At 32.4% G+C, this 23,954-nt stretch overlaps 1 protein-coding gene across 2 annotated transcripts in view; it reads left to right on the top strand.

The window, feature by feature from the left end:
• LOC136981793 (uncharacterized protein ZK1073.1-like) overlaps positions 1-23,954 on the top strand; it is a 96,282-nt gene that overhangs the window by 33,272 nt on the left and 39,056 nt on the right. For both annotated transcript variants that reach the window (XM_067278170.1, XM_067278177.1), the window contains exon 2: positions 3,775-3,825. In XM_067278170.1, the coding sequence (XP_067134271.1) occupies positions 3,775-3,825 (51 nt within the window). The remainder of the gene's footprint in view (positions 1-3,774; positions 3,826-23,954) is intronic.

The raw sequence follows: 23,954 nt of genomic DNA, 5'->3' as shown, positions 1-23,954 counted from the left end.
TAGATCGTGGACGGAGAAGGAGGGGAGGAGCAGAGTCGGCCCCACCACTCCCGACGCGCTTGTTGAGACTGCCGGCGGAGCAGGGCACTGAGACGTTTGTAGCGGGTCCAAAGGGCCAAGGAGGCAGATTGGCAGGCTTTACGAAATGCCCTTCGTTTCTTAGCCCGAAGGAGGCTACACGCCGGAGTCCACCAAGGTGAGGACCCAGGGGAGGAGGGGCGCGCCACACCGAACAGTCCTCCACAGCCTTCCGAAGCAGGCCGGCGAACTGGGAGTACGAAGGGGGGTGGTGGGCCAGTGATGAGATGGAGTTCTCAAACCGGGTGGGGAAGCCGGACCAGTCAGTACTACTGCGAAAACGTACCTGAGGCCCCTGCCGGTGTGCTAGAGTGGTAATGGTTAGAGAGACTGGGGCATGATCGCTTGATAGAGTGTCTGAGAGGACGTCCCAAGTAGTCGAGCCGAGCAAGTCTGGAGAGCAAAATGATAAGTCGAGTGCTGAAGCGCTAGAGGCACTGAACCGGGTAGGAACCCCCGAGTTCAGGCAACAAAGGTCTGCCGTGGAAAACCAATCGAAGAGCGCGCATCCTGCCATATCGGGGCGGGTGCAGCCATCGTCCCAGTAAGGATGGTGCGCGTTCCAATCGCTGCAGATGATCCGAGGGCAAAAGCCGTCCCGAAGCATGGTGTCTAGGTCCATGTTCGGCTGAACGCCTTGAGGGGCGTAGACGTTCACGAGGGAAAAAGGGCCCCCGGGAGAAAGAACCTGAGCTCCTGGATCTCTAGGCCCGCGATTCCCGGGCCGACCGGAAGGAGGCACGCGGGTATGGCCATCGCCATCGCCGCTAAAAGACCGCCACCGTGGGAATTGGGTCGGTCACACCGGAAAATGGTGAACCCAGGGAGGGAAAAGGAGACTGACGGGACAAGCCACGTCTCCTGAATTAAGAGGACGTCTACCCCGCGGAGCCATGGTTCCGCCAAAAGAAGGTCCTTCTTTGCGCGTAGGCCTTGGGCGTTCCAGTGAACGATGCGAAGGGCCGAATTGAATTGGGCTGGACTAGGCATTATGTGTCGATTGCGCTGACTGACGGTGACGAAGTTTTACCTTTTCCGCCGGGTTGGCAGCGCCAAAGTCTTCCAACGATACCGTCCGTGTTGGGGCAGGCAGGAAGGAAAGGTCCATGTCTGATGCTGGCCTGTCTGAATCGGATGTTGCCTTTGGGGCCGCCTTCCTCTGTTTATTCCCTTTTTTCTTTCTAGGCAGGCCAGAGAGCGTTGGGCGTTTTTCCCGCTGCGGCGGACGTTTTTGAGCCTGGGGGTAGGTAATTGCTGGGGTTGCAGCGAGTCGTCCTCGGGGAGAAGGAGTTCCGATTCCCTAGTGGGAGGGGTAGACCGAAATTCTGATCTAATTTGTCGGAGTTCTGCCCGTAGCGAGTCAATAGCCGCTTCCAGCCGGGCGATTCACCGGGTCAAGGATTGGTGGTCCGGGCCCCGTGCTGGGTCGGCCTGACGGATAGTCTCTACCCTACTGCCGGGACCACTCTTGGCCTCCAGAACCTGGAGGGGTTTAGGCTTTGCCACCACCTGGGCATAGGATGATTGCTCCGCAGGCCGGAGACGCTTAGCCTCCGCATGTGAGCAGCGGTGGATAACACTCAATTTGAGTAGCCACGCTTCCGAAAGGTATGCCGGGCAGTTGGATGAGTCCGCCTGGTGAGGGCCCCGCAGCGAACGCACTTCTCTGCCGGGCGCGAGCACCCCGCGGGGTCGTGGTCCTCCCTGCAGTTTAGGCAACGACGGCGCCCACGGCAAGAAGCCGGAGCGTGGCCGAAAGTAAGGCAGCACCCACAGAATCTGGGCTTAGGATAGAAACGCTCGCAGTGAAACCGCTGATAGTACAGTTTCACCGACTCGATCGGGTCCGCGCTGGCAACGGAGAAGTAAACCATTGTACTAGGGGTCACCTCTGCCCGGTCGATGTCTTTCCGCGTGAAGCGGCGCACCTCGACAACAGGCAACATGGCCTCCATGAGCAGTTCGTAAATCTCGGACGCGGTTAGCGAGACATCCACTCCTCTCAAGGGATACGCCGTCTGGGAGCATTCCAGGGCCAACCTGCCCCGCACCGGCAAATCCCCAAGAGACGTCAGAGCGAGAGCCGTTTGGGCGGTGGAGAAGTCCCTTGTTTTCAACAGGAGAAGCCCACTCCTGGAATAACGAACATCCTCGATGAGCTTCGGGCGTGAGAACCACGTCCGGAGTGCGGCATGTAGCTCAGCTGGACGTAACCGACGAAGGGGGCCCTGGCCCTCCAGGAAAATCGTGAACAAGAAGTCCGATGGGAGGGACGGCCGAATAGAGCGGAGTTTATTCGCCTCCGCGAAAGGAGCCAAAAACCGCAGTCCCGAGGGAGCGGGGCTCCCCGAGCCTGACTCTGGGGGCTGGAGGCGAATGCGCGGGGGCGAGGACGCCTCCGAAGCCATGGAGCAGTCCACGCTGGATTAGACCCGTGAATCGCGCTCCTACCTGGGAGAAAGCTGAGAAATACTTTAATTCCGGAAATCCTTTTCCGATGCCGAAGTCGCCACTCGGGACACCAGCCACCAGGAAGCAATCACTGCCTGGGAAAGAGCAAACACCAAACAGTCGAAAGGCCACCAAAATCTTCACTCTCCCAAAAACCAAAATATGAAAGAAACCAAAAAGCACAAGTCTAGCACTCGAATCTCCTTACGATTCGAACGTCGCGCCAAAACCTGTACGCCATCTTGGATCTCTCCATGTAGACCTGTTAATTTAAATTAATTTAAATAATAGTTAGGAGCGCCCCTAGTGGCCGTTTTTGGCATATTGTGACCGAAAGAAAAGTACTGCCCATTTTTTTAGCTTTATATAGTAGATTGGATTCACTATATGATTTACTGAATCTTTGATCAAATTCTGATTGTTTCACATGTTTTTGAATACATGCATACATGAATTTTAGTATTTTATTACCATAAAATACTCTGAATTAGTAGTTAATGAGTTCATTTTATATGACTTTATCTATATGAAATGAAAGTTTCTACCGTAATAACATTCATATTATGTGAAGACTTCTAGAAAATTTGAGATATTTTTAACTTATCATAATTAATTAATTTAATCAAGTTTATTTTTACTGAATACAAAATTTAAATAACAATTATTATTCCAATTGAATCTGGATTTTTTTTGTATAATTGTTATTTTTATGTATCCGATTAAAATAATAACATTGTTCTTTAGGATGGTTATGAAGCAATTCTTTAGTCTTATCGTTAAAAAACTAGGATTTTGTTTAGATTGTGAAAGAATTCTTTAATCGTGTAATCTTTTAAACGTAAAGATAACAGTCACAATGGCTTTTAAAATTAATAATAGATATTCTATCAATTTTTGGGTATTGTAGTTTGTGTTATTTAAAAATAGATAAAATTTCAGATAATCAAAATTTCATATTTATTGCGTAGCTATCTGATGATAATTTCGAATCGTTAGCAGTAAAGTTGAAGGTGTAATCTAATAATCCCTTCTTTAATTACGTTGATTTTTGTCTTGATACAAAAGCAAAAATTATAACATGAAATTTTTAATTAAAATAAATAATCACCTTCTTCTTAAACAAATAAAATTATGATTTATATAACATAGATTCATAGAAATATGTACAGTACTGTATATTATATATGTAAATTATATAATACTTTCCTGTCTTTGTAAATTAATTTTTTTTTCAATTATTTCCAGCATTTCGAGGTTGAAACGACAAAATGTGGAAAAGTAAAAATACATGTACAAGTGAGTTTCATATTGTTACTTAATTTTCAAATAAATAAAATTTTTATATTAATTGCATATTTAAAAAATAATAATTTATACGATATAATTGTGGAGGAACTGAATTTAAGAGAGTTTTCGTTTTTATAAAATTATCTAATTATTTATAAAATAATAATCATATAATTATAACTAGAAGTTAGTTTTATTGGCATTTAAATGTTTTATGAAAACTAGTATTATACTGAAGTGTTTTAGAACATAAGTGTGCATATATTACATTATAAATCACTTACTGAAAATTAAGGAAGAATAAATGATTTAATAATATAAATTAGCAAAATCAATTTAGTAGATATTGAGCAATAGACTGACCTTATAATTTAATGAATGAAGATAATAGCGATCTTTATTGCACAATTTTTGACATCCTGGAACCGATTTCGTCAATTCTAAACTGTAATGTCGATTGATCGTTTTCCTCTAGAAAGAAATGTGTAATAAACCGACTCTTATAATGATATCATTCGCGATTATTAAATTTGCACTTCAAGCTTGAATAAAAGGAATGCATTAAGCTTTATTATTTTCATTAAATATAGTTTCTTTTATTATAACTAATGTAAGTATCGAAGAATTGTTAATATTTTTATAATATAAAATCGAAAATTGGTTTTACAGAAGTATATTACAGATATCGTTTTAAAAATTCATTTCTGTTTATTATCTTTATTTTCATATTTGATCATACAAGAAATAGAAATGGAGTCATATTGAAAAAAATTAATTAATCGATCAATTTCTGTGTGACGGAATGTCTCTAAGAAATGTGTAAAGTTATTTTAGCGTAAAGATGTTTATATAATTGATTATTTATTGAAATAAATGAAATTAACTTTGTCGAAATACTGTAGTAATGGTTTGATGCTGTATCTGTTAACATATCTGTTAAATATGTGTACAAGTGAATTTCATATTGCTACTTAATTTTCAAATAAATGGAATTTTTGTATTAATTTGCATATTTAAAAAAATTAATTTATACGGTTTAATTGTTGAGAAACTGAATTTAAGAGATTTTTCGTTTTTATAAAATTATCTAATTATTTATAAAATAATAATCAAATGAATTTTAGTATTTTATTACCATACAATACTAAAATTTTATGTATTTATTTACATATTGTGTATGTATTTGTTATTATTTATTTAAATTTTATTTTAGTATTCCATAAATCTAAATATTTAATTCATTTCTATATTTTAAAATAACAATCATAATAATAATGTGGATTTATGTGATTATCGTCTTTGAATAGTTTGCTTCTTTCAAATTAGTTTAAACAGATTAATGCGTATCGTTCTTGATTTCTGCGTGTAATAATCTCAATAATTTCATTGTAAGTAAAGCTATTTGCATGAAATATTGTTTTAGTTGAACTATTAAATGAATCAATGTTTAAAATTGAATAAATGAAAATTTGTTATAAGGAAATAAAATTTCCCATTTTAATCCAGTTTAAATGTCGAAGAAATCTTTAAATCTGACCATGAACGTAAATTCTATTCCTGAGAACAGATCAGTAATTTTCTGTGCAAAAAATAATATATAAAATGAAGACAAAACTTTCTTACACTATTTTTTCTGTAAAATATTGATTTAAGCTGTATGAATAGTTTGCATGGAAAGTAATCTGAATGGTTAAAGTCAAACTTTACTTTATTGTCAAAAAGAAATTCAATATTTTCATTATTTTAAAATTTACCTCGCTATTATATTTATCTTTCTTTAACTAAAGATACTGTAATAATTTTCTGCTCAGAAGAGAAGAATCGGAAGCATAAAGTAAAAACATTCTGTCAGTATGAACGTATATTACATTTTGTTTAGCCCAAAGTTTTCAATAAATTAACCAATGATATAATTGATTTTTATTATGTCATTCTTTTCATATTTCTAAGTGAAATATTGGAATGAAAAGAAAAAAGTTTATAGGAAATTCATTTCTACAGACGTGAATGATTACAAAAAGTTTTCGATAATAATATTTATTATTTTATAATATTCAAAGTATTTCATATATTTAAGCAGATTTTGTCCTGTTAAGACTAGTAAACAAAGAAAAGAAAAATAGTTGTTTTTTGCAGAAAACTCATTACATTTTAATATATATTCTGCATTGAGACGAAAACAGTTTTTCCGCCCTATAGGCGCTAAGACTACCTTTTTCTATTAATATAATGAGACGGAGAAGAGACATATCCGGATTAACCTATCTATGAAAATTTTTGAGCTAACCTGGATTCGAACCTGGGAGCCATCAGAGCAGCAGATAAGTTTTTCGCGCTGTGTACTAAGAGGACCTTTTTCCCATATTCATCGTGGTTTTCGACTAAGCCCACAATGCGGATGAACCGGATAATAAAAGACGGGGCCTAACATATTTGAAACGTACCACTGAAGAAATTTCGTGGGATATTGCTTGCCGAGATTCGATTGCAGAATGGTAGTTTTTTCAATCTGATAAAAAAAGAATTTTTATATCAAAAATGTTGACTTGTTCCTCATAAATCGCAAAAATAGTTGTTACTTTAGAATTTAGAAAAATGTAGTGATAAAAAATTTAATCATTGTTGAAACATTATTATTACATATCTGAAACTATACAGCATATAAAGTACTGTACAGTATTAAACATATTTGTTTTTACATTTAATAAGCAACAATTTAAAGTAATTCAATATAATAAAATTCATTCAGACGTGACCCAATTCATATTTTCAATTATATATTTTTTCAATGGTTGACAGATCTATTCAAAAGTGAGTATTCCAGAATTTATCTATGTTCAGTGATTTTATCCACTCTCCCACTAGTGGGTCTTAATGGAACAATAACTGATTATTTAAAATCTAAAATCTACAGCTATTGTTTGAACATAGATCAGAAATTATCTTTAGGAAAATAATACATATTATTGTCCAACTAACGTAATTACTGCACATAGCAAGAGATAATTTACCTCATCTTGGTATTTTCAAGTTACGACCTTTTTAAAAAGTTTTTTTTTTTATTTAACCGTAAAAATTATTTAGAGGAGATAACGAAATTATGACGCAAAATGTTCCTTTTGAACTTGTTTGGAATTGAAAAAAAATACGTAAGATAGGTATATATAACAGTGAATATTGCTGCATTACATTATTGGATAAGAATATATATCAGAATTTTTAAGATCTACTAAAACACTAGCCGACGTTGAATATTTATTTATTTATTACTTTTGTGTGTGTGTGTGTAATTTGTAGCTTATAAAACATTCTAACTGTATATTTTAAGAAATTATTCAAATATTACCATAAACACTGACAAAATTAACTAATTATAGTAATTATGAATTATCTAAAATTTATAAAGGCAGATAATTCATTTTGCGATTTATGCTGAAATCTTGGATTGTTTTATCTTGGATTGAAATCTTTTCTGCGTTATCGGTGACCTATTATTTAACCTATTATTAAACAAGGTGTTCACTTAAAATCTGAAATGATGAAACATTAGTCTGTGAATTTTATAGGGAATTTTTATGAAACATTAGTAAGGTAAATTTTACAAGAGATATTTAAAAGAGAAACCAATTCCTGAACTATATTTAAACTGAAGGAAAGCATCTAATGCTTTTCTTTAATTTGAATATTTATTTTCTTTGTTTTAGAACTATATTCAAAGAAGCATCGATGCTTCTGAAGAATCCTTCCTTTAGTTTAGCTATCGACATCAGTATTTTATTAAGGTCAGTCTGAATATGATTATGTATACACAAAAGTGCATAGCTATGAAAGAGCACCACTTTCAGAAATTTCTGTAGCTTTTTATACGTTTAAACAATGTTAAAATAAAGCTGCTGAAGAAGGGTTCAGACCCGAAATGTATCCAAAGGAGACAATTCAAAGTGATTAATTTTACTCTTCGAGACCTTTCCTGTATGATAAGTCTAATATTTGTTAACTTGACAAATTTAAGAAGTACAACAATGTTAAAGTTTCTAAGTTTCTTTGCCTAAATTCATTTGTATCGTTTAAAATAAGTGGAGCAGACTTTACGTCGGACACGAAATAGGATTTCTCGCTATATGAGAAACAAAATCTAATTCCAACTTTCTATGAAAAATCTTGGCTATTCATATGGATAGTCAGAATCCTGTTTTGTTCTGAAGGAAATTTCTCATCGCAAATTTATGCAGCTATTTTTGTTGGATTATTCAGATTTGATTTCTCAAACGAGTGATAGCATAGCAATGATACAAAACAAAGATATTTCCACTTTTCGTTAGAGAGAGTTTTTTATTATTATTAATAATACTATTTCGAGTTCTGTTTTTGAAAGTTAGATTTTGTTTTTTTCTTATTCATAGTAAGATTTTATTCTTTGTGTATTTTATGATGCCTTTAATTTTCAATGTGAATTATTAAATTACTATTAATAAAACCTTTTTGTATCAAAAGTGATAATTTAGTAGATTAAAGAAATTCGTCTGTTGAGAATTAAAATATTTTTTTCTTCGCTTGTGATCATTTAAATGGATGAGTTTTAACTGTAAAAGAAAGGAAAAAATGCCAATTCAGACTACGAAATATTACAGTTAAACACAACAATGGGCGCAAAAGTTGAAGGATAAAAATAATTTTTAGCTTTTAACTTTGGGACCGGTACCATTTTAAGTATTATTGAGGGACGAATGGTTTTCGGCTTCCTAGAATTGTTACCGATTAATATAACAGTAAGTTCTTACGAGTATTTTAATAAATCATGATCAACAGTATGGAATTTCAAATTAAGATATCAGACATCATCAGTATATACAATTTTAATGAAGAATATGTTCACTTCTTATGGTAAAAAAGAAACTATAATCAGCATCATGAAATGTTAAAGTTGTTAATCGATTTCGTAGACAACAAATTCCACTCTTTTAACAATAGTAGTAATTCATGAAAGATTTTTGGAGCGGACTGACAAATTAATGTAGGTCTTAGATCATTTTATGCATATACTGTCGGATTTAAGCCGAGATTTAACTGAATAATCAAGCCATCTTTCGAATATGTTTACACTCGAAGAAATGTTTAATAAACTGTCTTATGCGGACAGATATTATTGTCTATAGAAAAGGAGAACTTAAAAATATCCTAGAAAAATCTTAAGAATCTTGTCCGTGTTTTGCTTAGTAGTTTTTTCCTCCCTGTGGGTACTAAAGCAGCTTTTTCTCCCCCTCACTCATCATGGGTTGACAGGTCTACAATAAGAACGGCCAGGTGATAAGGGAGGAAACTCGACGTATCCGGGATAGACCTAAGAAAAATTCCCTGTTTCCGGGCTGCATTCGAATCCCGGATCTTCCAGAATAGTAGGATAACACTTTAACTGACTGGCTCAGCCATCCAGCATCACCCAATATTCAAATTAAAGGAAAGTTACAACAGTATTTTTGAAATAATAGATCATGTTTAATTTAAAGGCCATTACGTAAAGACCATAAATTCATACTTATATTCTCAAATACTTTCCTAATAAAATATATAATGACTTGAAGATATTCAATGGTAGATAAAAAGGAAAATTTTATATTAATCGTCAAACTAATGATGATTTTTTTTATTAGTAATAATAAATAAATAAATTTAGATTGCATTTTAAAAATTCTTAACGATATGATAATTTTTATTTAATAAGATTGGAATTGGAATTGAAATCATAATTTTCATTGTTAATTATTTTAATATCGTTCTTATTACTGTCATCAAATATTAAAGTTTTCATTTAATCAGCTGATTTTTTAATATTTGATTTGATGACAGCGTATTGGACACAAAGCTAAATGTGTACTAAAAGAAATAGTATAGGAATGATGTCAAATTTTACGAATTTTGTTATTAATTTATATACTTCTTTTTTATTTTTAAAGAATTAAAAACACTACTGTAAAAATAAAAATTATTTACATATAGCTAGTACAGATATATTTATATTATTTTTGATTCTTGGTATCTAATAACAAAAGTCAATTGATTCTACAGTCGTTTTATCTAGGTATTGTAAAATATTGATAATTCATATAATATACTGTAATAAATTATATGAATTGTTATTATTTTATTATAATTTCATATGTGAAAGATTTAATTCGAGTATTTGTCGAGTAAATATGATTATCGACTTGCTACTACAATACATATAACCTAGCAGCGAAATCAAGCTAAATATTATCTTTAGGTATATTGAATATTTTTAAAATGTACCTCAAAACTGACAATTGAATATCTTTTTAGCAAAAATCTTTTTATTCGAAAATTCTTGTTAAAATTTGGTACTTTTTATGGAGAAAAGGTTAATTTTTAAAACTGTTTACGTTTGTTTATTAGCATAAATAAAATGCAAAATAAGTTATTTCTTTTGAAGAATAAAATATATATAGCTAATATTAAAACTATTAATAGTGTATTTAAAATGTTTAAACTATATTTAACATAATAAAATTGGTGATTTAGAACTTATTCTTTATAAATTCTTCAATTCGATAAATGCATATTAATAATTAGTCATTAACTGCAGAAAGAACAAAATATAAAAAATTTATTGCCATAATTTTGTAATTTATTGATATATTCCACATAAGCACTTGTATGATACATATAAATAATACAAATACAGTACTTTTAACTTAGGAAAAAATCATCTTGTTGGAGAATGATTATAAATTATTTTTTATTCATCGATAACGTTTAAACTTTCGATTAAGATGTAAAAGAGAGAAATTCCAGTTTAGTTACAAAATTTGATCATAGTAAAATGAAATTTTTCAGCTTTTTTTGAAAATAATAATCAATAAGAATAATCCACTTTTGATTATTCTTCTGTGTTTTATTTTCTCTAAAAATAGTTTAAAATGAATTGTATAGTAAGGATTATAATTAAAAGGAAAAATATAATTTTCACCAGTAGTAGCTTAATAATTTATAGATAAAATTTGTACTTTTAAATTTATCAAGTTGCTCGAATCATATGACTATATATTTAATCAATTAGATATTGTGGTACCTGTCCTACAGTGTTCGAAACTCACAATGCTAGGCAAATTACATCATCAATACAAAATAAAAGCAGAATATTTTATAGGTTTTAAATAAATAATTTTTAATTAATTAACTAAATAAACAATAATAATAATTATTACTTTCAATTATAATAAAATAAATTACCTGTAAATAAATAAATCATAGATGGTAATATGAGAATTGTAATATTTTTAAGTTTAAATTATATATCATTAATTTTTATAATTTGTTCTACAAATTATACTTAAAATAATTTAAATATAATTTGTTGAACTTAGTTTATGAACGTATTTCGAAAATGATTAGTTGAGAGGAATTTGAAACCTTTAGTGTATAGGCCCAATTATAAATTATTCATTATTTTTCCCATCGTTAATAAACGCATTTCTTGTTTAATAATTTGAAGAGAGAGTCCGCTCAAACAGAGATTACCATTTTAATTCCGTGTTTAAGACAATACAATTCGACGACCCAATTATATTTTTAATTGGAAAATTTGTTTTAAAAAAGACTTTTTTAGCGTTTTTTGGCGGCTAGTAGCCTCTAAGGAAAGGTCGGTCGCCGAATTGTATTGTCTTAAACACGGAATTAAAATGGTGATCTCTGTTTGAGCGAACTCTGTCTTCAAATTATTAAACATGAAAAAACCATCGGACGAAACGAAATTACGAAACGCATTTCTTATGAACGGTTGTTGTTTTTCTTTAAATTACAGAATTTTAAGAGTACTTGTTTTATTCAAATTAATTTTTGTCCGGCTCTACTCCTTTATATTAGGCTAATTCTTTGAATTAAGCCAAATCATTAAACATTTTATTAATTGGAACCAAATAAATTTTTAAAATTTTATATTTAAAGATACTAATATATAGGCAGAAAAATATATGAACTATTTTGTTTGCAAAGTAAATGCAAATAAATACAAAGTCATTAAATAAAACGTTTAGTTTAGTTTTATTCTATTTAAATCAATGCATTACAATGATTTTTGCGAGAGTCCTTAAATCTCGCTAACCTAATACGAACTTGATATTACATAGATTGTAAGAGATATAGGAAGAGTAATTGAAGTAGCTTTTAATCACTGGATCGAATCATCGTTATGAACTTGTCACTGTTGTTATTAATTGGCACAATTATTCATAGTTGTTCTAAATAATAATTTAGTTACACCTGGATTGTTGTTGTTGCAACATTCTATTATAGAATTAATGAATTATGAATAAAAACAGAACACAGCCATGAAGGATAATAGAAAAAGCTGAGGAAATATATTGCTTTCCAAAAATTTGTAAATACAGTATTTCATTACTTCTAATGATATAATCATACAGAAATAAGATTTATAGATAATTTGGTCAAATGGATCACATTAATCTATCTTATTTTTAATATTTTTCAAATGAATTTTTTAAAATAAGAATTATTATTGCTTGTATCAGTCATGAGAAATATTAATGTACTGTTTCGAGAATAGGATAAAATTATTTCTTTGCAATATAAAAATAACCTTGGACGCAGATATTCTGTTTGATTTACCTGAGTTTGGAGGATATACAGTAAAGGTTCGAAAATCCGGACGTATTGGGGATTGGGATGGTCTGGATTTCAGAATTTTCCGGATTCTCAGAGGAAGAAATTGGAATCAATTTTCCGGATTCAAATTGAAGAGAGAGGAAGAAAAAAAAACAAGTAAATCATGACAGTGTTTTTACTTCAAACTAATATAGTACGAATTTTTCATTATATGCACTTGAATGACATCATCTTGCATGAGATTGATAAAAAAAAAATATATTTTAAAAAGTTCGAATTCTCTAAGTCTTCCGGATTTGAATCCAGAGTTTTACTGTAGACTGACTACATGTATATGTAGCTAATCAAATTTACTCGACAACTGGAATTAAACTACATTAATTATATTAATAACAGTGCAAAAAGTATCAAATTATTATTGAATTTATTTGTTGATTTATTACTTGGTAAATTTAAGTTTTTTTTTATATTTTACTAAACTATGAAAATATGCACTGCAAACTGTCAAAATACATCCAAATAGCAAATATGTTCTTATTGTAATTTTGTTTTTTGTTTTTTTTTTTAATTTTAACGAAAATCAATGACTTATTAATTAGAAATTACAAACAATGAAAAATTTTTAAATGATTAAGTTGAAACATCAAACATCAAAGCAATTTATTCAAAACCATTATTTATACTGCAGTATGAACTGATAATCCATTTCGAAATTTCATAAATCTATGGTGATTAAACCGACAATCAAGTTTTTACTAGATAAATGTTTTTCCCCTCCTCTCTCTCTCTATTTATCTCTATTGCAAGATGAGTTTAACCATCTCGGTAACCCAGCCGTTCGCTACTCGAAACATTGAATAATCCGATTGATTACTATTTTACTTCCGAGTATTACCGACACAGTTGGCAAGTCATAATCAATTTTCCATTAGTTCAAACTCCAGTTCCTAATATATTTGAATATCTTCTCACTAAATATGGCATAATATCGAGCTTGAGCTTAAACGCTTTAGCTTGGACACAATACAGTGGCATCGGCAAATTATAAAAAAGGAAGACATAAGCTATAAAAAAAAGGACATCGTATACATTAAGCAAGGAGCTTCAAACTCTGATTCAATGTCAGAACACGCTCTCATAAGGTGGCACTGGTTACACTCGGGGCTAACTTGGCCTTGAAAACAAGGAATGCGGTTTTGTCCAACATACGACGAAGTTGCATGGGTCAATGGACAAATATCGCCCATTAGTTTCTTTTATATTTGCAGAATAGGCTCGAATTCACGAATTTTCTGTTGTTTGGAGCTCTTGGGGATTAGGAAAACAGCAAGTGTTCCAATGTACGGGCATACCTGGCACAATATTAAAGATTACACAAATATAAACACCTGTTATACTATAGTCAGATTATAAGCACACTGCGGTATTTTGTCTCGGAGACGTTTTGTTGCTCAGCCGAATTCCATTTCAATACATGAGAGTGCACACACTACTGCGACACGCGGCGACATAGAGACAAAAAGTTTCGGTGGTCACAAAAGTTCAGCAACGAAACGTCCTCATGCTCAATGTTTATATGAGAGTACGATCATTATAATTTTTTTCTTCTTTCTTTTTGGTCTTCGTACCGAGTGTTGCGGCGCAGCCGACGTTCGAGGTGCGAGAGCATTGCCATGAACAACAAAGTTTTTATCGATAACGACATTTTTCTTCTATAAAACATTTTATAAGAAATAAAATTCACTTTGCATTTTATAGACGGACCCACTAAATGTAATAATTCGTGAAACTATTGACATTCATTCGAAAAAGAAATTATAGGATAAGTTCGTAGTTCTTCGTATAAAGTCCAAAACTACGGCATATCTCCAAAACGCATATCTGTTATGTCCACGAGACAGTGACGTTTTGTCTCAATATGCTTATGCAAGGCAACAAAATGTTTTTGTCGTTCAGTGTGCCTAGGCAAGCAACAAAATATCGCAGTGTTACTATAGCCTTATATGAAATCCAAACAATTGCCGGATTAGATCGGAACTTATTACTGCTACTATTAATAATTAAATGCTAAGTAATTTGGCCTAGAGGAAGGCGTTAGGCGCCATCTGTTATTAAATTTAATAATTATAATTAAATTAATATTAATTAATTTAGAAAGTTTTGGAAAAAAGAATTGGCCTAATTGCCTTTTACCGTGGTTATAGGCTGCTAGTTACGCTACCCGGACCTCCGTCCGATCTTCTCTTACAGACCTATTAATTTGGATATAACCTTATTGGTTACTCACGGCACGACTGGGATAACTTAGCGCCCTCAGTCTAAGTCGTCCCCAATCGTGCTGTGAGTAACCAGTATGGTTATATCTAATGCCTGTATCTATTGCTTAGCATTTAATTATTAATAGCCCGGTCTAATTCAGCAATCGTTTGGCTTAATGTTTAAGATTATGTTCCTCGTCTTAAGCTGCTCAAAAAAGATACAATATCTTATAACACAATACTGTATGAGTATAAACATAGGTCCCTCGAAATTCCCCGTCAAAAATACTGTACTTCCCACCAACTTTCCCATGGTCTCTTTAACTTCAGATTAATTTTATGGGAATCTACCAACTTGGTAATACACTGATAACAAACTCTACTGCAGTGCGCTCGAGTATTCTGATCAGTACTCTAATCCAACGTATGTTTTCCTTCGTCTTTAACGGTTGAGTCGACAAATTATGTAAGTAATATGGAGATACTCTTTATGAAAAAATTGCATGAAACAACTCTCATGCAGTCTTCCAAATCAAAACAGCAAAAAATAATAAAAATTAGTTTAAAAGGATTAACGATTAATTTGATAACTCTAAAATATAGTAACCTATGATTACACTTCTTTCATATTCTCTTGCTATTCTATACATGTTTTTGATTAATACAATGCATTAATATCATGCAAATAAACAAAAGTTGTCTTTCCGAATTATTTAAACCATTGGATTCACCTTAATTCTAATTATTCGGAAATCTTAATCCGACACTTTTCCGGTCTCATATATTTTGTATTACCGAGATTGTACTGTGTGTTTTTGTTATTTTGTTTGAGGCAGTTTATAGTTGAAGTTCCCAAAACATTTCCCAAACAATTTCCGAAATTTTACCGATGTTAAAATTTTAAATCGCTGTTCCTTTTTATAATAAATATATTTTAAAAACATTTAATTTTTTCAGTTGTGTTAAAACAATTAGAGATTTTTGTACAAAAGTCTACATTAAAGTAAAAGAAATTTTAAAAATTTCTGTATTCTTTTACAAATTCAATTAAATAGTGAGAAGCAGTGGTATTAATTGATACTGTTAAATTTTGATTTTTTAAAAGTAGATTCCTAGTTTTCTGACTTTGAAGAGTAATTACAGAAGTACTTAATTTGAAAATTATCTGAAATATTCGTTTAATGAACAGTTTAATATGATATTAGAATAGGTACGTAATCTATACTTAGGACACAGCTGTATATCAGAAAAGTTTCTCGTGGTTTAAGAGATATGGAGTTTTTTTTAAAAATGTTATCGTTGTTATCAACGTTTTTATATCAAATTATTCATTTTTGGTTATTACGCATACAGTATATTATATGAATTGCATTTCGTGTGGCTCTGCAAACTGTCAATCGAAATTATTTTTCACTTCCTCGGAGATAGAAGAAATAATTAGTTTCTATTGGTTACCATCGAACCAATCAGTTCAGAAATATAAAAATAAAGTAAGTTTTAGCAAAATTGCAGAAAATATAGTTAATAAATTTTCTTATCACATCGATAGTAGTATCAATTCCACCATCGCTACCAAGACGTCAACGTTATGAACGAATTTATCGAACTTATTTTAATGTATTTCAGTTAAATTCGTTTTTTGAAAAGTATTGTTTTGTGTCTAAAAATTAATTACCATATATTTAATTCATATATTCATTTATATATATATTTCATATTCTTTTATTTATATTTAATTCATTTATTAATTTTAACCTACCTTGACGAAAAGTTGGGACACCTATAACAGCTGTGCTCGTGATCGTATAGTTGAAGGGTCTCATACATAACTCAAACTTTTGTTATAAAGCTTGTTAAATTGCTGAATGTCCAAAGCACTAAATCAAATTAAATGAATTTAATTTAATTTAACTGTTATTCACCAATAAGTCAATTTATAGAAACTAGACAATCACAAGAAGTTTTTATTATGCTAAAAGTACAGCATGCATAAAACGAAATTAATCTAATTTATTTAATTTTTTTGCCTCTGACGCAAGAGTCGTACAGCCCGATGAGTTTACTATTTGTTTACTTACAGCATGTCTATTGGAGACAGCTATATGCAGTGTTGTAACCATCCACGATTTTCTATGTAATGAATGAGAAATATCGTATTTTCTTACAAGATACTGAAATCTTCCCTGCTTTTGATTACATATATTTGAGTACGAAAAATTACGTATACAATTATATGTAATATTGTATACATGTATGTACGAAACGTATTCATGAATTTTGTATCCACATATAAAATCAAAAATGAGGTGTATTGATTGTAGCGGTCGCAATGCATGCAAATTTGTCGTTGTTAATCGCTTGCCAATGATATGGAAAGAGAGAGCTCTGTAGCGAGGCTTCCACCTGTCTCTCGATGGTGGACAAAGACGTCGTTGCGGCTGTTCGTGCTTGTGTCTCACGATCTGATGATTGTATGGACAACCACCAGGCGTGCATTATGCCCCAACACCATCTCACAATTACGTCAGAACGGCCCAGATGGCGGGCAGCGGGTGAAACGGCTTGCTGCTTCTCTTATAGCCCGATGTTATTTTGACAAACTCAATCAGCTGTGCATCATGTCTTTGAATACCGGACATGCCTGTACGATACAGTTAAAGATCCATACAGTTGTTACACTGAATTTTGAACACGGAGCCTCTGAAGTCTTTTTATAGAATATTAGTGTAACAATTTTAAGGCACTCTGTTGACTAACCTTGCGTGAAATTTGACTACATCTATAATCATTTAGGTATCTGTTTGGACATAGCTATGCATTGTTTTACAATAATCGGACAATTCTATTTGGATGCAAAACTTTTTTGTTAATGAGTGTAAACTTTACATTATAGGCTATGCATAGGAACTCTGATATTATAAAGATAGATTTTTACATCGTTACAATTTTAAAACCAAATTTAATAAACTTTCTTAATATATAAAAATTATTTCATATATTATATTTTTATCTTTAGTTAATTTTATTATTTTAAAATTTTATCTGAATTACAAATCGATTTTAACTTTGCCCTCAAATTTCTATTAGATGAAAATGATAAATTCAAATCCTTGGTTGTTAATTTTAAAAAAGTATTTGTTATAGTGGAAAAATGTAATAATTAAACATTAGTTTTGTAAACAAAAAAACCTCAAAGCGTAAATAAAATTTTTCTCGATAACTAAAATACTGGTAGTTTATAATTTCATATTCTACAGTATATTATAGCTATTGAATAAAAACTATATTCGACAAATAAATCGAAAACATTTCATTGTATTTTCTTTGCCTATTCTATATATATATATATATATATATAATACTTAAAATCGTCACGCACGTTTTTTCGTTACGGGGGAAAAAATAGAAATTGCAGCACCGGGAATCGAAGAATCGTCACGAAGTTTTTGAACGAATGGACTAAGATTTCTAGTATTATCTATAATATATTTAATATTCAGCGTATACTTAAAATTTACATTATCAAGTGGTAGTCTCTTTAATCCGATTAACGGTAGACTGTCTCACAGCTAAACAGGTTTAAAAACTCCTTTATTGGCTTTTTTTATACATATGCATTTCGGATCAGTGTTATCACTCCTGATCCCTCCTCAGTGCTACAAAAACAAAGGTTTTATATTAACACAACTAAGGCGAGTAAGAAACAATAAAATTCCTAAAAAACCTTCTCCAGTACCTTTAAGTTCTTTAAAATTTACATTTTTTTTCCAATATATCATAATATATACTCAATAATCTACCGGTTACGTGTTATTGTATCTTGTTTTTTATATGTGGAAAATAGAATAGAAAATTTTTTACCCGTTTAAATTTCAATAATGTCAACATTACTAAAATAGTCTCTTGGGCACGAATTAGCATAACTTTCGTCATTTCTTGATATCATATTTATTACGTGAGTCCCGGCAGTATTATTGTTCTAAAAATGAGCTATAGAAAATTTCTTACTACATTATATTATATTACAATTACATTATATTTATTATACTTTTATACATATTTTCAAAACTGTCCGTCCTCTGGGAGACGACCTTTTCTAGAAATCCATTATGGATTTGTCAAGGCCCACATTGGAGCAGCCGATTGGTGAAAGACGGAGCCCGACATATCCGGGCTGACCAACCCCGAAAAATTGTTGAGGTTTTTGGAACCGTCCGGATTCGATCCTTGGCTCCCAGAACGGTATTCTGTACCTTAGCCCTTGACCATTCTGCCGTCATACTTGCATGTTTATAAAAATAAGCGCAAACGTTAAAATATCGGAAAATAAATCATGCTAGCTTTTTACTGTATCCTGTACGTTTTGAAAAAGAAACGATTCTCATGTCATCTCCCAGAAAAAAAAATTGAAAACATATATTTCATCATAGTTATTCATGACGTTATCATAATGAATTATGTTCAATATTCAATTTTTAATTCAAATGTTAAATATATTTCAAAGTTTTAAGCTTTAGTACAGGTAATTTAGAACTAGTTTCATACATAAATTTGGCAATGTATCCATTATCATCTGAAAGGACGTATCGGATATCTAGTATTGATATACTAGATACACTTGTTTGCATTTTTTTTTGTTTTAGTATTTGGAAATTCAAGAGAGGAAATAGCAAGTTAGAATGTTACATGTACAATAATTTAATTTTAACGTAAATTATTTTCATTTCTTTTTATGGATTCTAAAAATGATTTGGTAAAAATATACTGAAAATGTTTTATTTAGATGTTTGATGTTATAATTTCTTTTTAATGATATATATAGGAGAAGATAGTATTATGGAACCCCATCTTCATTACAGTAAATTGTAAACAATGTATCATAATTACGCCCACATTTTTGTACGAAAAAGTACTGGTAACTATCAAAGTAAATGTTCCTAATTTGATTTTTCGCTAGCATAACTATAAGTATGATTTTTGAAGGCTTCTGTAAGAAAAGTCAGAAAGTCGTTTTGGGAAGCCGGGTGGTAATGTGGAACCCCATTGTATGTTTTCAAAAAAAATGCTTTAATGTATTCAAAAACAAATAGAAAAGTACAAAAAAGTTAATTAATTACAAAATCATTTTCTCCAATGTATTTTATCGAAAGAATGCTTTAATAATAGAAAAATATGACCTCCATCAACAATATATATTCCAGCAGCTTTTTTCCGATATTCTCGGGAAGAAGTGGCTTTCTACCTAGTGTCTCTTTCACAAGTTGCTCCGGACGAATGTCTGCTTGCAAAGAGAGAGTTCGCAAAGTAGTTTTTGGCACCTGATAAAATTTTGCAGCTTTAGCCTCATTTTCATGTCCCTTACCATACTGTTTCTGCCATTTTTTCCTGGCTCCATGTTTGTCTCTTCAAGTTTTTCTTTGGCTTGTTTAGCTGGGCTCTAACCATATGAAAATTAAAATAAAATCAATTTTAAAAAATCAGTTTAAAAAACACTTATCCATCCAGAACAGTTTTTTAAAACCAAAAATAACTTCAGAATTTAGCTAGATCTACTTATCTATAGTTTTAGGTATCTATTTCTAATTTTTTAATTCGTCTACCACATACTTTTACAAAAACTATTCCATGGTTTTAATTTGTGGGTATTACGAACTCCAGAGGAGTCGGGTTCTATATTAAAAGAACCAGTGGGGTCCGTATTTCGTGCATCTCCATCTTGGGTTAACTTAATTTCTGTCAATACCAAACTTTAAAAACGTAAATATCAGACAGATTAACATGTACAGTACCCCTAGGCCTATGGAACGGGACACATGCACCAGTTACCTACAACTACATGATTTATATTTTAGAAATAATTAAATTCACTTACCATTCAAAAGTTTGGAATTACGAAAAACAAATGTTTGTTTCACTGAGCTCAACCGCATAACTGAAATGGGAGGCTTCCTCCCCTTTCTACGGATGTCTGCCTAGTGCAGCACAGCCACAATTTGCTAGAGTTCGAATCTATTATCAGTCTGAAATGGAGGGGTTCCATAATATCTGTGGGTTCCATAATACCACTTTCTCCTCTAGTATTATGGTATTAATGTTATGTCATATCTAGCTATTATAAATTTACTTCTCGTTCTCTATAATTTATTATTATTATTGCGGTGTAAAGCTTTGTTCACCCCGTCATAAGTATCACTAGAAAGAATGAAATGAACACTAATAAAAACGAAATGTTGCTCTCATCGTAGTTTATCAGATAAACGGAGTTGAACTTGATTGGTCGAAAAGATATCGAACACTAGTTGCAAAAAGATGATCGTTAGAAGTTGAAATTATCTGAACTTTTAATCAAACTGGTGGGACAGTCGCCGAAAGGGGAACAACTGGCAGCTCGGTATCTACTTCGCAGTGGTTTTTATGCCAATCTAAACCTAGTTTAACGCGTTAGTGTCCGAGTGGACAGTTTAATTTAGGTAATTAAGAGCCCTTAGTTGTTAGTTGTAGCCCTTGTTAGAGCCCTTAGAAAAAAAGCTGCTTCATCATAAATAAATTCAAAATATGAAATAAGACTTTAGTCAAATCGAAACACTTAATATAAATGTTTTTATTTTGAAAATAAAATTATAGATTAATGCAGTGGTAGAATTTTAAAATATTTTACAATTTATCTATATTAGCTTTTAATACTTTACACTGTGAGAATTATTTTAAAGTATTAAAAGTGTAAAAAGTTTTTACAATTGTTTTAATTATGTGTAACTTACTACTAATATGAAGGTTCATAATAATAAAGATTAACACTTGATTTATTAGAAAAATTTTGGTCCGGAAAAAAAACTTTATTTAAACGCAATCATTTTCTACTTGTCCATTACACAATATTACAGTTTAAAGCAAATCAGCAGCTGCACCGATTTCAATGTCAGTTCCTCAAATTTTTTCTACGATCATTTTAGAAACCGTTTAGATGTTCTTTGAAATTTCGAGTTCCTAAATAACGGCGACATTTTTTTTTCCAATTTGACCGCAAAATTTACTTTAAAACTAAATGATTTTCTATTTTCCATATAAGACCCTCTCGCGAAGCAGGACTTCGTGGGAAACTGACTCTTATTTAGACATTAAGGGGTTTCACATAGACAGCGATGCGATAAAAGTAGCGAGTTGCGTTTTCGAAAAAAAATAGCTATAATAGAAATGATACTACAGATATCGGTGCAATAAGCTGTAATCTTAATCAATTACGTAAAATATAAATCTTCAATATTCTTTATAAAGAATATAACAGCCAAAGAATTTTTAAACCAATGTAGTACATTTTACTAATTCAATTAATTTTGATGCTTACCATCGCAAATTTGATTATAAAATTCTGTTGTTTTTTAAGATGAACTATCATGTCTGGCATCTGATTATTTTCATTTCATAATCATTGGCACCAGATGGACATGTTCCATCTGCTAAATTTAATGTCACTATTCTCCAGGTCCATCAGTATTGTTTGACTTGGTATATACTGTATATATCAGTGGCGTGCCGTCATTGGAAGCGATGGAAGCGCCGATTCCACCTTTCAATGACCTTCCCTTGAATTTTATAAAATATAAATTTTCATATTTTAACGTACTTTGAATTAATTAAAATTAATATTTTATTATAACTGCATTATGTATCTTTTACAAATTTCTATACTACATGTGAAAAAAATGATAAGATTGCTATTGTATATTCGAATAATTCGGTGGCGGAAGGAATGTCGAAACCGGGTCAGTCTCCAATCAGCCAGATTATATAGGCATTAGCACATGCGGTTTACAGTGCACCAACCTCACCCGGTTTAGCTGGTAGAAGCGACACACTCGTAAAGAGTACAGCTTTATATCTTGGAGCGGTTGTGGGCTATTATCCGCCTGCCTGTCAACTTCCAAGCAGCCAGATTATAGGCATTGGCGCATGCGCTTTACATAGCACAAACGTCACGGTTTAGCTGGTAGAAGCGACACACGCGTAAAGAGTACGCGACTTTATATCCCGGAGCGGTTGTGGGCTGTTAGCCGCCTGCTAGATATTCGGCCACCCTCAGCGCCGGATCCAATAGGTGCGAGGCCCGATTGAATTTTTTTTGCGGGGCCCCTCAAACTTTAGATAACAAAATTAATTAACTGTTAATTTACATATTGAAATATGTTGGGTTTTTTTTAATAATAATATACCTAGATATTTATTTTTGTAACATGTACTATTTTTAAATATATAAATTTTGACGTGATGCGGGGCCCCTTCAAACGCGGGGCCCGATTGGCACCAATCGCTCCAATCGCCTAAAATCCGGCCCTGGCCACCCTCGCCCGATTATGTGAATCATAAGCAGACTAGATCAACGGCGGGCAACCCGCGGGTCAGCTACGGCTGGCGAAAAGTTTCTATCCGGCCCGCGAGATCTTTAATAGATTATTAAATTGGAAAAATAACTAATTAATAGTTATTTTTCCAATTCTTTGTAATTTTCGAAAACGATAAGAGAAATAAATGTAGTAATTAACTTTTTTTTTATTTATTTCATATTTGCAGACTAAAAAAATTACGAGTCACAAGAAGGCGTCAATTAACTACTACGGCGCGGAAAAAAACGTAAAATTTATTCTGGCCCATGTTATAAAAAGGGTTGCCCACCCTAGACTAGATTTATAACAACCCAACCGATAGGAGTTTACTGGCACGTTTTTATGATAGTTCTGTATAGTTGACAGGAGTTTAAAAAAACTCCATTAAAATATTTGATATATTTATTCTGCGTTTATTCCGCTCTCCCATCTTATATTACTTACGGATTTCAATGTTAAACCGGTGATATTACGATTTAGTATGTCCCATCTGTAAGGGGATGCAGAAAAAACGTGTACAATTCTAGTACAGTGTTAAAAATTAACTGTTACTTTGGCAGCATCATTTACAACCAAATTTAATGAATGAGACATACAATGGTACAAAAAAAAGCTCTAGAATTTATTTTCCTTAAATTTACGATTTATATATCCGTTGTCATAAAAATTTGTCTTTCCACTGTTTTCCCAAGACTACAGATATTCAGGTACAAAGTAACTGGTTTCGACTTATTTCTACTTAAGAAGTGACTAAATAATTAAGAGATTAGGGAATGGGGACATAAATAAAACCCTGTTGAAAGAGCCAGAATTTTACTTCAACAAAAGCTTAACAGAACCAATCACTCGCTCAGTACAG

The sequence above is a fragment of the Centruroides vittatus genome, unplaced genomic scaffold, assembly GCF_030686945.1.
Source record: "Centruroides vittatus isolate TY-2023 unplaced genomic scaffold, ASM3068694v2 contig_1168, whole genome shotgun sequence".
NCBI classification, from domain to species: Eukaryota; Metazoa; Arthropoda; class Arachnida; order Scorpiones; family Buthidae; genus Centruroides; species Centruroides vittatus.
This window is presented reverse-complemented; position numbering and strand designations above follow the sequence as displayed.